Here is a 14,561-nt window from a genome sequence, read left to right as displayed (position 1 = left end):
CCGATTTCAAGTTTTCATAACAATTGGAAATCTGTATTTTTGGACGCCGATTTGTCCGAATTTTTATTTTTTTTAGACCTTTATTTAACTAGGCATGTCAGTTAGGAACACATTCTCATTTTCAATGACGGTCTAGGAACGGTGGGTTAACTGCCTTGTTCAGGGGCAGAACGACAGATTTTTACCTTGTCAGCTCTGGGATTCAATCTTGCAACCTTACGGTTAACTAGTCCAACGCTCTAACCACCTGCTTTACATTGCACTCCACGAGGTTACGCGAATGCAGTAAGAAGCTAAGGTAAGTTGCTAGCTAGCATTAAACTTATCTTAAAAAAAACAATAAATCAATCATAATCACTAGTTAACTACACATGGTTGATGATATTACTAGTTTATCTAGCCTCTCCTGCGTTGCATATAATCGCTTAGGTACACGTTGCTCCAACCATAAACATCAATGCCTTTCTTAAAATCAATACACAAGTATATATTTTTAAACCTGCATATTTAGTTAATATTGCCTGCTAACATGAATTTATTTTAACTAGGGAAAATGTGTCACTTCTCTTGCAAACAGAGTCAGGGTATATGCAGCAGTTTGGGCCGCCTGGCTCGTTGCGAACTGTGAAGACTATTTCTTCCTAACAAAGACAGCCGACTTCGCCAAACGGGATGATTTAACAAAAGCGCATTTGCGAAAAAAGCACAATCGTTGCACGACTGTACCTAACCATAAACATCAATGCCTTTCTTAAAATCAATACACAGAAGTATATATTTTTTAAACCTGAATATTTAGCTAAATGAAATCCAGGTTAGCAGGCAATATTAACCAGGTGAAATTGTGTCATTTTGCGTTCATTGCACGCAGTCAGGGTATATGCAACACTTTGGGTAATTTGTCAGAATTTTACGTAATTATGACATAACACTGAAGGTTGTGCAATGTAACAGGGATAACGTTTTGTTTTCGAGATGATAGTTTCCGGATTCGACCATATTAATGACCTAATGCTCGTGTTTCTGTGTGTTATTATGTTATAATTAAGTCTATGATTTGATAGGGCAGTCTGACTGAGCGGTGGTAGGCAGCAGCAGGCTTGTAAGCATTCATTCAAAATAGCACTTTCGTGCGTTTTGCCAGCAGCCCTTCGCAATGCATTGCGCTGTTTATGACTTCAAGCCTATCAACTCCCAAGATTAGGCTGGTGTAACCCATGTGAAATGGCTAGCTAGTTAGCCGGGTGCGCGCTAATAGCGTTTCAAACGTCACTCGCTCTGAGACTTGGAGTAGTTGTTTCCCTTGCTCTACATGGGTAACGCTGCTTCTAGGGTGGCTGTTGTCGATGTGTTCCTGGTTCGAGCCCAGGTAGGGGCGAGGAGAGGGACGGAAGCTATACTGTTACACTGGCAATACTAAAGTGCCTATAAGAACATCCAATAGTCAAAGGTATATGAAATACAAATCGTATAGAGAGAAATAGTCCTATAATTCCTATAATAACTACAACCTAAAACTTCTTACCTGGGAATATTGAAGACCCATGTTAAAAGGAACCACCAGCTTTCATATGTTCTCATGTTCTGAGCAAGGAACTTAAACGTTAGCTTTTTTACATGGCACATAATGCACTTTTACTTTCTTCTCCAACAATTTGTTTTTGCATTATTTAAACCAAATTGAACATGTTTCATTATTTATTTGAGGCTAAATTGATTTTATTGATGTATTATATTAAGTTAAAATAAGTGTTCATTAAGTATTGTTGTAATTGTCATTATTACAAATAAATAAATAAAAATCGGCCGATTAATCGGCACCGGTTTTTTTTTGGCCCTCCAAATAAATCGGTATCGGCGTTGAAAAATCATAATCGGTCGACCTCTAGTCCAAACTGCCTCCGGAAGCAACGTCAGCACAATAACTGTTTATCGGGAGCTTTATGAAATGGGTTTCCATGGCCGAGCAGCCGCAAACATGCCTAACATCAGCCAATGCTTGGCGTTGCGCATGGTGGAGGGGTGTAAAGCTCGCCGCCATTGGACTCTGGAGCAGTGGAAATGCGTTCTCTGAAGTGATGAGAATGCTACCTGTCCAAATAAATAGCGCCAACTGTAAAGACTCCTGAACAGCTAATCAAATGGCTACCCAGACTATTTGCATTGCCCCCCCCCCAAGCTGCTGCTACTCTCTATGCATAGCCACTTTAATAACTCTACCTACATGTACACAGTTACCTCGACACCGGTACCCCCTGAATATAGCCCCTCTATTGTTCTTTACTGCTGCTCTTTAATTGTTTGTTGTTCTTTTTACACACACACACACACACACACACACACACACACACACACACACACATATATATATATATATATGCTATTTTCTTTAAACTGCATTTTTAGTTAAGTGCTTGTAAGTAAGCATTTCACTGTAAGGTCCACACCTGTTGTATTAGGTGCATGTGACAAATATAAATTTATTAGAAAATTTGGTGGAGGAGGAATAATGGTCTGGGGCTGTTTTTCATGGTTCGGGCTCGTCCCCTTAGTTCAAGTGAAGGGCAATCTTAACACTAGAGAATACATTAACATTCTAGACGATTCTTTGCTTACAACTTGGTGGCAACAGTTTGGGGAAGGCTCTTCCCTGTTACAGCATGACAATCCCCCCATGCACAAAGCGAGGTCCATACAGAAATGGTTTGTCGAGATCGATGTGGAAGAACTTGACTGGCTGCACAGAACCCTGACCTCAACCCCATCGAACACCTTTGAGATTAATTGGAACGCTGACTGAGAGCCAGGCCTAATCCCCCAACATCACTGCCCGACCTCACTAATGCTTGTGGCTGAATGGAAGCAAGTCCCCGCAGCAATGTTCCAACATCTAGTGGAAAGCCTTCCCAGAAGAGCGGAAGCTGTTATAGCAGCAAAGGCGGGGACCAACTCCACATACACTACATGACCAAAAGTATGCCGGGCACGGCGCTACTGAAAGGCTTTAAAACCTGTTAGGGCTAGAGGGCAGTATTGACACGGCTGGATAAAAAAACATACCCGATTTAATCTGGTTACCACTCCTACCCAGTAACTAGAATATGCATATACTTATTACATATGGATAGAAAACACCCTAAATTTTCTAAAACTGTTTGAATGATGTCTGTGAGTATAACAGAACTCATTTGGCAGGCAAAACCCTGAGACATTTTCTGACAGGAAGTGGATACCTGATGTGTTGTATTACCTTTAAACCTATCCCATTGAAAAACACAGGGGCTGAGGAATATTTTGGCACTTCCTATTGCTTCCACTAGATGTCACCAGCCTTTACAAAGTGTTTTGAGTCTTCTGGAGGGAGATCTGACCGAACAAGAGCCATGGAACGATGATGTCCCATTAGACACCTGGCGCGCGAGTTCATGTTGGGTACCCTCGTTCCAATACGTTATAAAAGAGTATGCATTCGTCCACCTTGAATATTATTCATGTTCTGGTTAAAAAAGGCCCTAATGATTTATGCTATACAACGTTTGACATGTTTGAACGAACGTAAATATATTTTTTCCCCTCGTTCATGACGAGAAGTCCGGCTGGCTTAGATCATGTGCTAACAAGACGGAGATTTTTGGACATAAATGATGAGCTTTTTTGAACAAAACTACATTCGTTATGGACCTGTGATACCTGGAAGTGACATCTGAAGAAGAGAATCAAAGGTAATGGATTATTTACATAGTATTTTCGATTTTAGATCTCCCCTACATGACGTCAAGTCTGTATCGCAACGCGTATTTTTCTGGGCGCAGTACTCAGATTATTGCAAAGTGTGATTTCCCAGTAAGGTTATTTTTAAATCTGGCAAGTTGATTGCGTTCAAGAGATGTAAATCTATAATTCTTTAAATGACAATATAATATTTTACCAATGTTTTCTAATTTTAATTATTTAATTTGTGACGCTGACTTGACTGCCGGTTATTGGAGGGAAACGATTTCCTCAACATCAATGCCATAGTAAAACGCTGTTTTTGGATATAAATATGAACTTGATAGAACTAAAAATGCATGCATTGTCTAACATAATGTCCTAGGAGTGTCATCTGATGGAGATTGTAAAAGGTTAGTGCATCATTTTAGCTGGTTTTATGGTTTTGGTGACCCTGTCTTTGAATTGACAAAACATTACACACAACTCTTGTAAATGTACTGTCCTAACATACTCTAAATTTATGCTTTCGCCGTAAAACCTTTTTGAAATCGTAAAACGTGGTTAGATTAAGGAGATGTTTATCTTTCAAAGGGTGTAAAATAGTTGTATGTTTGAAAAATTTGAATTTTGACATTTATTTGGATTCAAATTTGCCGCTCTTGAAATGCACCTGCTGTTGATGGAGTGCACCACGGGTGGCACGCTAGCGTCCCACCTAGCCCATAGAGGTTAATGGAATAGCATACAAGGGAGGTGTGACGAGACAACAGTCTAGATGCAGTCAATGTTCCAGGAGCTGCTTTCAGACAATTTCATGAGGGAGACAGACAGAAAATCCACATGAGCTGTTTAATATTAGACTATTTGTATAGTTTCACCATAACATGATGGTACTAATCAAGACTGAATCATTATTGATTAATGAATCATGATTAACGGGAAGATTTTGAAATGAAGGGCTTTCGTTTATCCAATAAAATGTATGGATTTTATTGTTTGCTCCCTGTTCATTCCACAGCACTCCCCTCCATTCAGAGGTAAAACCTACAACTAGGCCAAGGATGGAGTTACCATGGTTACTCAACCACAGAGAGTACCCACAGATTTTTGAGGAGGGCAAGAAAGTAAGATAAGAGGGCAATTCCACAGTAACAGAATGATGCTGGACTACTTATAAAAATAATAAAAATATAAAAAAATATTTAAAAAAACATTCACATAAAGTTTGTACTAAAACTAATTTACTTGAGTGCAGATGCAATGTCTGGTAACAGAATGATGGTTTTTGCTATTTGTGCTGTCATTCTATTACCAAAATTTGCATCTGCACTGTTCAAGTAAATGTGTTACATTTTCTGTGGAAATTGTTAAAAGTAATTATTGTGCATAGAGTTGTTTGGTTTGTTTAACTTTGCAACCATAGTATTTTTTTTGGCGTGTATTTTAAGAGAGACAAATCTGAGTCTTAGTTCCGCAACTAAGAGTGTTGAAGCGCGGGGTTCAACTTCTCCGCTGTTTTGTTGCCCTGGCTACCAAATCTGTGCACATACTGTGTGTGACTGTGTGAGAGCGAAGTGTTGCATCTCTTTCATCTCAATATCCTGGTCAATTCACTGATGCTAGGCCCTGCTTAATTGAAGGTTCGAGACACTGCAAGCCAAGAAATTGTAAGATACAGCATTCCATTGCTAGAGTTCTTGATTGCCGATAGAGGCCTAAGTGCACGGTTCTGACTGTCTGCCTGGTGGTCAACCTGCCTATACTGTGTCCCTCTTCTCTCTCTCCGCCCCTCGCAAGCTATGAAAGATGCAAGTGTTCTCGGAAGTACGGCAACTAATCAGGGGCGGAAATCGCGGGGGGGACACGACCCCCCTATCCTGGGAAAAATATGATTTGTCCCCCCCAATATATCACTGAAACATAACTATAATTTAAATAATATTCATAATACGCAATGAAAGCAATTGTGCTGATTATAGCCACTTAATAGCGCGTTTTTAAGTTTCAAAAGATTGCGACCCCTCCACCCTTTTCCCCACAATGGTTTGATCCACTGGCAAGGTAACAGAGGGGTCGTAGCCACTGTCTGAAAGGCACTCAATGAACGTAACTGACGTGAGGTTAATCCAGTCAATCGCGCACACACACTAGCTGAATATGCAGAGCTAGCGCGCAAATATTAACTATTAAGCTAGCTAGTACCTATTCCATTTATGTGGCCTCGTCAAAGATGGAATCTTTGCTATCGTCAATTTATTCCGAGATCAGCATGCAGATGATGTAAGTTAGTGCTTCAAAGTCCCAATGATAAGGTTAGCGATAAACTGAAGTCCAAACTGAACAGAACTACACTCTCTTCTACCATTGTCTTAAATATATTTAATGGTCTCGTTGCAAAAGCTAAATTGTTGCAAGGGAACTTTTATTTATTTATTTTAACCCGGGTAGAAAAGATTATAGCAAACACCACTGAAACTGAATTGGTGCTCGCTAGCTTTGCAAATTCAGCTATTGTTGGAAGCCAGCCAATATGAAACAAACTATTAAAATTACAAAAGGTTGCAGCATATGTTGTGTAAATGGTGAACTCATACAGCTGTCAACTCTTGTCATTTTAATCCGTTTCACATTTGCTAGCTACCTTTTAGATCGAAGCCCATATAGAATGATAGAAGCCCATCTCCTACTGTAAATAACCTACACACTGTGTGTGTGTGTAGCCAGCCAGCCAGATAGAAAAATGGCAGAAAAATAAAAGACGGACATTAGAGTATTTTTCAGTACACCAAAACGCAAAGTAAGAACCCTAGTAGCCTAATATCTCAAAGACTAGTTGATAAAATGTTTATAAGAAAGAAATGAAATGCTAATGGAAATGTTTCACAATGATGTCATTAGGCAGAGCAGGCAACAGATGGCACACAGACAGCAGAGTTGGGGACAGATATGCAGGGACAGACTGGCAGAGACAGGGAGTCTCAGGTAAGTTTGTTGAGTCTTTGTTTGGCAACATTATGAAAGGTTCTCCATTTTTTTACTTGTAAAATAGGAACATAATTGGAAACTGCCATGGATACCCCCACTCTCAACTTAAACTGGTGACTGAACTAAGATTTGTTAAAGGCAATGGTATTGCTGTTGTGAGTAGTTGTGTAGTTTTGGGTACCGGTAGTTAGGAGTACGGCAAACACCTTATTTCTTTGGTTCCTCAATATACATTTACCATATTACAATGTAGGCTGTGTGTTACAGCACTACTTTTGGTGTCCCCCTCAGGAATTGCTCTTGAGAAAATTTCATGTAATTGTCCCCCCAAAGTTGATATCAGATTTTCGCCCCTGCAACTAATCAGTCTCCTCCGATCCAAAAACACTGAATCATAGGAGTTATTATTTTGGAGTCGACTATCCACCACTAAGTCATCATTGTTAACAGTTGGAAAATGGCAGCAAAAGGCAAGCGACAGCAGCAAAGTCCTGTACGGCAATAATTTGTAAAGTTAAATGAGAAAGAAATGCAAACTTGACGAGGTACAGTAATGGTAGTACAGGTGCAATGCTTAACCATTTGAAAGGGAAGCACCGTGAGACCCAAAACCATTGCTGGCAGCAGCAAAGCTCCATTGTGAATTCACGTGGAACTTTATGCATTTTATCATTTTAATGGAAACCCGCTAAAAATAGCAGTTTAAACGTTAAGAAAAATTGTCCATTTGTCACATCCCAAATTAATTTCATCCCTAACTTTCTCGCTCAACTAATACTGTGAATATTTAGCATGCATTTTTCTGGCAATCATTTGTTACATCCTACTTTTGTTGCTAGGCTGAACAGTGGAGTGGTCACACATTTGACTTGATCAAAGGGGATAGACAAATTCTCCTGTTCTTCCTCTAAACTCAACACCCCTCCTGTCTTTTAAACCCCCTTGTGTTTACAGTACATTTTATTGGATTCTCCCTCACCATTTCCACTGCCTTTTGACACAAATCCGGATGCATTTGGTACCAGCGTAGATAGATATGGATGGACATACAAACACACTAACCTAAAAACTCCATAAAAGCAATTAAACTTAACCAATAACGTTAGTGGTAAATGCAATCGACTGTCAGAAAAGGTATGCAACAGAGAAAAGACGTGACAACTCCGAAGGGTCCTGGTACATAGAGTAGACAAAATACTATTAAGTGGGGCTGTGTGTGTGTACTTACGGATACAAATATATGGCATGGACAACGTCAACACGTGAAATGCTTGTTTTGACCCTAATCAGGTGATACTAACGTTATGCCAAAGTCAAGAGTGATCAGTCAAAGCGAAAGTACAGTGTCGACAGCAGCAGCATAACTCATTTTCACGGAAAACAAGGCTAAGTTACTGTACTTTGAAATACACCAACAAGGTTCACTATATGGATGAAATTTCATACAAACAAAATGACAATTCGGCTTGTTTCCTTACAGGTAGCCTAGTGGTTAGAGCGTTGGACTAGTAACCGAAAGGTTGCAAGACCGAATCCCCGAGCTAACAAGGTAAAAATCTGTCGTTCTGCCCCTAAACAAGGCAGTTAACCCACTGTTCCTAGGCCGTCATTGAAAATAATAATCAGTTCTTAACTGACTTGCCTAGTTAAATAATGTTCAAATAAATACAAATATGTTCTATAAAACGCCAACGTTTATCCACTTCTCTTCAGACCACACAAAATGGCGACTGCAAGCAAGCAGCTCCAAGTCCTTATTCTAAATACCGAACGCCTATTCAAATGTTTTGTTACTATCTTCATTTAGTGGCAACTGCATAAGTGCAGATATCACGGTTTCGCGAAATCGAGCAAGAGAACACGCTTAAAACGAAGTCCCGTCAGGTATACAAAGAGTCCAGTCCGAAGCAGCTAACGTTAGCTAGCAAGCTAAGTTTACATTACAGTTGTGGATCCTTGGCGTAGTTCCGAAATATTACCTACTTCAAATCCTGTTGAGGGAACGCAAATGGCGTTGTATGACCCGTCACTTGTCATCATTGTCAAATTGACAGGCCCGCTATGTGAGAAGTAAACACTTTCATCCTCGTTAACATCGAAAAGTGACAATTTGTTAAAAATCCAGCTAGCTACCGAGCTAACGTTAGAACTGAAAAGCATGCGTTTCTTGCGTATCTTCTCTTCTAGAATGTAAGCACATACCATCCAACACAACAAGCAGAGTTCATATGAAAACGTAACGTTAGTTGACTTACTTGCTAGCTAATCAACTAGTTGTCAAAATACTGTTGATGTTGTTAGCTGGCTAACAACTACTCAGTCAACCACCAGTGGCAAGGTAGCTAGCTTGCTGGGCATTCTAGCAGGCTAGCTAATACTAGTGATGAGGAGGGGTAGGTAGTTGATACAGTTAGCTTAGATAACGTTAGTGTAATCTTGTGTTGAGGCCCGTGGAAATCCAAATTGAGTAGGTTGTGATGTAATCAGGACAATAGCATAACGTTAACGCTGGAGGGTTCGTTTTTTTGTTCGCTTAGTCAGAGATATCAGAAAATGATATCGCAGTTAACGTTAGCTTGTTTAATTCCCGTGTCTCAGTAGCAGGCCTCCAGACGACTCTCTCCCAATAGGCGCACGCTACGACGACCTCAAACGACGGAGTCCTTAGATTCGTGCTCACGCAGGAGCTTCGTGTGAAATACATTACTTTCTAAAGGCTTTGCATTCACAGTGTAATTTTTTTTAAATAAAAACTCATTCGTTTTACCTCGTTTATTCGGTTGTCAAGGTGCGCGGGATCTTTCTTTCCCAGGATCCAGAACAAACACCTCTCGTCGTCGGTGACGTCATGCGCAGACGTGAAGAACGTGAAGTACGTAATGTCGTGTGCAAACAGGTTTGCATCAGTACGTTGCTATACCGAACAGTTCAGTTTTCACAATCGTATGCGCTGTATCACAACAAAAATAATCACGCTACACATTATCAGCTTCTTCAGTGGTTTATCTACTTCAGTTCCTTATACCACATGGCAAAGCAACGCACAAGTGTATATCCAAAAGGCTCAGACTTTTTTGTTTCCATCTACACGGGTACCTGCTCTCACCTGGGGTTAAAGCCAGGCAACTGTTTCTTTTGAGCTTTCGTTTACATGGCAAAATCTAGCTGTGAACTTTAACATCATCTGTTTTGATTATGCAGATGTGTTGATTCTTTCATCTATCTTAATACCTGTAAAGGAATTCTGGGATACTAGTAGATGTCAAACCTGAGCTGTGAAGAGGTAGAGGAATGGACTAATTGGGCAACCTTGCCTCACTCCTCTGTTGATTTCAAATATAGGTGATGTATCAAGTTTTACAGAGCTATTACTTCCATTGTAAAGAGTTCTTATTGATTTAATAAAGAAATCAACAAATGTAAAAAAAGTGGGGGGTATCAAAAATCAACTTATGGCATACAGTTTCAAAGGAAATCTACAAAATAAAATCAGAGGGTCACCATCAAGTAATTCATTATATTCACCCATATCCAGCACTAATGTAATATTGTTGGAAATGTGCCGCCCTTACATAAAACTACACTATTATTTACGAATAATAATAATGAAAGGTAAAAAGGTTTGGTTTGGACGTCCCAATGATCCCGAATAGCACTGACCGTAAAGAAATGGGACTCTAGTCACTGATTGGATATTTTGTGAAAAGTCGTAACCCGAAAACCAGGAAGTGCAGTGTGAAGGTTGGCGCAGTAGCAGCGCAAACATGGGGGTGAAAATCGAGGTCTTTCGTGTGAGTAAAATAGTTTTTTTCATCATAATGTCATGATTAATAGCATAGACGAGGGTACAGTCTATCGTTTGTAAGGGATCCTAGTCGCAACAAGGAAAAAGACTGCACGCGAAACGCTCTATATTGGTGTAGAAATAGCTACACGTTGATCGTTACAGTAGCTAACTTGCTAGCTATCCAGCCAGGTGGTCACGTAACATCATCCTCGTCAACAATGTTGTTATTTTAGGGGACACACTCTTTTCACGCCACTTCGATAGTGATTTCCGTAGCAGTTTAGGAGAGCATTTAAGCTAACCCTTTTCCTAACCTTAACCTCCGTCTCCCAACCTGCTGTGTAAGTTCTCCTAAATTAACCTGCTACGAAAAAGTAGGGATGTCAAACATTCAGGCTGCTACACATGATTTAATTTGATCACTGACGTCATGATTTGATCACTGACGTTTTTTTTTCAAGAGTTCCCAATTGTCTTGAAAGCACCATCTGCCTCATTGTTGTCTTATAACTGTAGTGGTAACTGATACACAAACCAATGTAGCTATCTATTATACTGACAATCATGTAACATGTCTAACAAAGAGATGATAGTGACTTGATATAGACGTTTATTTTGTCTGTGTTCCTTTGATCAGATGATGCTGTATTTGTCCTTCCCTGTGACCATGTTCTGGATCTCCAACCAAGCAGAGTATTTTGAAGAATATATTGTGAAGAGAAAGGTTAGTGTTATCTTGATTGGTTCATTTAATTTATTTCATGATTAAAAGTACATAGAACTAATGTTGCTTCAGCCGGAGACAACAGTCGCTACATACATAACAGTTGTTGAGGTTAACACACAATAAAGCCCAATGGCTTATTATGCTCTGGTTCATTCTTTCAGTGCTTTTAAACTTTGTTTAGGCTACATGTTATTAGATTGTGTAGACAGTCAGAAGGTTGACAGTACTGTCTGGCAAATTCTGACATTTTGTGTATGACCATGTCATAAGTCGTTTTTATCTGTTGTTCATTAATGTTAAACTTTTACTTTCCTCTTTCATGGTGATCTCTTCTACAACCTTCAGAGGGAGATTTTCCCCCCCGATGAGAAGATGCATGTGAGTGTGTGAATAATGTCATGTTATTATGCCAACAGTTACACATTTTCTCTTGATTTAGGAACAATGAAGTATGACATATCAATGCCTACCAATAGTGACCCTTTTGGAGGTAAAGATTTGAGATTAAAGGAATGTCCCACTCCCAATACAATTTAACATAATATTTTGAGTGGAATAACCCTTTAAGAACTGTTTTGATTTGGTGTAGGATTAAAGGACTGGGGATGTTTTATTTGTTGTCAATGTCTCTGTCCTCCATAATTGAAAATCAAAAAAAATTACTGTTTTGATTGACAGTGGTAGATTATGACTGAACGAACTGTGTTACAGAGGAAAGAGCTGGAAGACTTCAAAGAGCGGATGCGAGACCGCAAAGAGCGGCGTCTACTGAAACGGATGGCCTTGGAGGAGGCTGAGAAGGAGTGAGGAGGACCGTGCAGAGAGACAATCGGAGGAGGTCGATGTCCCCAATGCCCAATCAGCTGCCTGTTTTTCTACTTGGACTGGACTAGAACATGTGCTCTGTCACAAAAGACACCCTATTACCTATTTAGTATACTACTTTGACCATGGCCCATAGGGCTCTGGTAAAACGTAGTGCACTGTATAGGATAAAGGGTGCCGTTTGGGGTTGGAGGATTTTGGATGTCGTGGAGTATGTAGGCTATACTATACACCGTTTGGGAGGGTGTGCTTGAGGGGGACCTTCAAGTTACCCCTTTGAACCGAATAGTCTTGCTGAAAAGCTTTTAATGAAATGCTTTATTTCACTGCAATCAAACTATGACTTTATTGTTGATGATCTGCTCTGCGATGGTGTTGATGTAAAACATTGAGTGTGTATGATTGTCTCATAAAAAAAGATGTGTGAATGAAATATGAGGACAGAATCATATGGCTTGGAATATAATTTATTTTTTATGTTTTAGAATACATGTCTTTTGTACATGGGTGTTTCAACATTGTCCTTCATTAAAGTTTAAATGTGGTTTTGCCTGTTTTTTGTTGTTGTGATGACCATTCTGGTCTAGAAACGGTATGATGTCACAAAGCCTCTGTTGTGGTTTGGACCATGCATTTTAGGGCTGAGTCGTGTTCAGTTGGGAGAAAACATTTAGAATCTGGCAGGTACTAGCTGAAATCATCCAATGACAACACATTTTTCAGTTTTGTGTCATAAAACGTTTTGCTACGGTGTGCTCTAATGAACACAACCCTGCATGTATTCACCTACTGTATCGTCCCTCTAATAAGTCAAGTTTTATAGGGACCTCTGGAAACGGGACTATGGAGGCTAGTAGGTGGTTGGCAGCTCGCCTGCATACCCGCACGGTGCTCGGGAAACACTTCTGGACGCACAACTTCTCCGTTTCCCTACTCTTGGATGAGCTGGGCAATGTGCCACAAGTCACAGGGTTGATTTTCTGCAAAGTTCGCTTGCTTGATGGCTCCTTTACTGAGGAATCTCCAAGGTGAGCATGGAGGTGGGTACAGCAGAAATATGGTGTGTCACCAACTCTAGTGAGCAAGGGAGCTTGTTGAATCTGTAGTCTTTCCTCGATTCCTCACGTCCTCTCACCTGAAAAATCAGTGAAGCAAGGACAGACTGCATTAGAGGCGAACATGCAAGATTTGAAGAAAGACTTAAGATTCACCCACAGTTACACAAATACTATTATCAAGTTGTGTGTGTAACCCACAGACTGGAAGTCCTGCACAACTCAGTGCAATGGGGAAAGATGTTTGAATTTGAGTGCCGAACTGCAGTCAACAGCTTGTCTGGAGTCCTGGATGACTGCTTGTGTAGACTGTCAGTTCGCAAGGTCAGCTAACTTATCATAAATCAGAGTCTCTCCCTGCAAAACAGTGTGATGTGTGTCCAAAATGGCTCCCTATATAGTGCACTACATGGGGAATAGGGTGCCATTTAGGATGCAGCATGGCAATTGTTACTAAATGGAGTAAAATTTGATAAAATCTCCCATCTAAGTAAAACAGCATACATAAAATGAGGTGTGTTGTGTTCCATTTCAGAATCTTGTTCAAATGTGCTGAAGGAAAGCGAAATTATGAAAACGATGAAATAACCTGTTCTTCTCTTCATGCAGGACACAAAGGGAGGAAGGTCATACCAAAAGGTATGTTTGAGAGGAGAGGGACCACTGTTCAACATGTCCATGGGCAAGCTCCCAACATATAGCATAGTCAGGGCTTGCTTACACTTATCCAGACCCTTTAGATTGGCAGACATGGAAGGTATAGATGCATGAGGGTTGTTTTTTCCATAGGGCATCACTTTTTCTCAAACCTTCAGTAATAATATCTCCTCAATTTCCATGTTATTAGGTGGGTTATGTCGACCTCAACCTGTCTGAGTATGCAGGCTCTGGGTATGTGACTCGGCACTGCCTCCTAGAGGGATATATGAACAAGGACAACAAGCTGGACAACTCCCTTCTCAAGGTCAGCCACAATTATTTAGATCCAAACGGGACCCTACTCCCTTTATAGTGCACTCCTTTAGTGCACTACATGGGGAGAATAGGAGAAGTAGATAAATCCTCAGACAGCACTGCTTAAGTCATAGTGAAAGAACAAAAGGTGGGTGCTCTTAGATAAATGGAAGTTTGCAGTTGATGAGTACATTTTGTGAAAACAAAGTCTTGTAACAAAACCGATCGTGTATAACTTGTTGGATTCATTGGTTACCTGTACAGGTGGGCCTACATATGCAGCTGCTCCAGGGAGACCCATGTTTCAGAGTGTGAGGATCTTCTTAATAGCATTGATCAACTATTATTCACTGATACGGTATTATGGATGTTATTGCACATACACTACTACTATTCAACCATCTCTTCATTTATATTAATTTCCCAATTTTGATTGCATTATGCCGATTATAGTCTTTGTCACTCTCCTGTTTGTGCTTTCCTCAGTCCTACCCAGCGTTCACTACCAAATGGA

General features: G+C 40.2%; 2 protein-coding genes across 3 annotated transcripts in view; one reads left to right on the top strand and one right to left on the bottom strand.

Annotated features, from left to right (window-relative positions):
• The window catches only part of LOC106600922 (bromodomain-containing protein 4), a 67,625-nt gene extending 58,073 nt beyond the window's left edge, over window positions 1-9,552 (bottom strand). The window contains exon 1 of one of the 2 annotated variants that reach the window (XM_082973603.1): window positions 9,467-9,552. The gene's annotated coding sequence lies outside the window, so the exon portion shown is untranslated. Of the gene's footprint in view, window positions 1-8,954; window positions 9,411-9,466 lie in introns of those variants that run through there. The other variant, XM_082973604.1, reaches the window with a different exon arrangement.
• An 835-nt stretch (window positions 9,553-10,387) lies between these two features.
• On the top strand, window positions 10,388-12,583 carry pet100 (PET100 cytochrome c oxidase chaperone). Its single transcript, XM_082973605.1, has 4 exons — window positions 10,388-10,490; window positions 11,124-11,210; window positions 11,559-11,591; window positions 11,925-12,583. Exons 1-4 carry the CDS (start codon window positions 10,464-10,466, stop codon window positions 12,018-12,020), a joined length of 243 nt encoding a protein of 80 aa, XP_082829731.1. The 5' UTR covers window positions 10,388-10,463; the 3' UTR covers window positions 12,021-12,583.
• The last annotated feature ends 1,978 nt before the right edge of the window (window positions 12,584-14,561 follow it).

The sequence above is a fragment of the Salmo salar genome, chromosome 03 (genome assembly GCF_965601325.2).
Source record: "Salmo salar chromosome 03, fSalSal1, whole genome shotgun sequence".
NCBI lineage: Eukaryota > Metazoa > Chordata > Actinopteri > Salmoniformes > Salmonidae > Salmo > Salmo salar.
The sequence above is the reverse complement of the archived record's forward strand: the minus strand, read 5'-3'. Positions and strand labels throughout refer to the sequence as shown.

What these genes read in the sequence shown, in the direction of transcription:
- pet100 (XM_082973605.1), top strand. Translation starts at nt 10,464, where the DNA reads ATGGGGGTGAAAATCGAGGTCTTTCGT. An exon ending in TGAAAATCGAGGTCTTTCGT is followed by an intron (nt 10,491 to 11,123) that starts GTGAGTAAAATA and finishes TCCTTTGATCAG; the next exon opens with ATGATGCTGTATTTGTCCTT. An exon ending in AATATATTGTGAAGAGAAAG is followed by an intron (nt 11,211 to 11,558) that starts GTTAGTGTTATC and finishes TACAACCTTCAG; the next exon opens with AGGGAGATTTTCCCCCCCGA.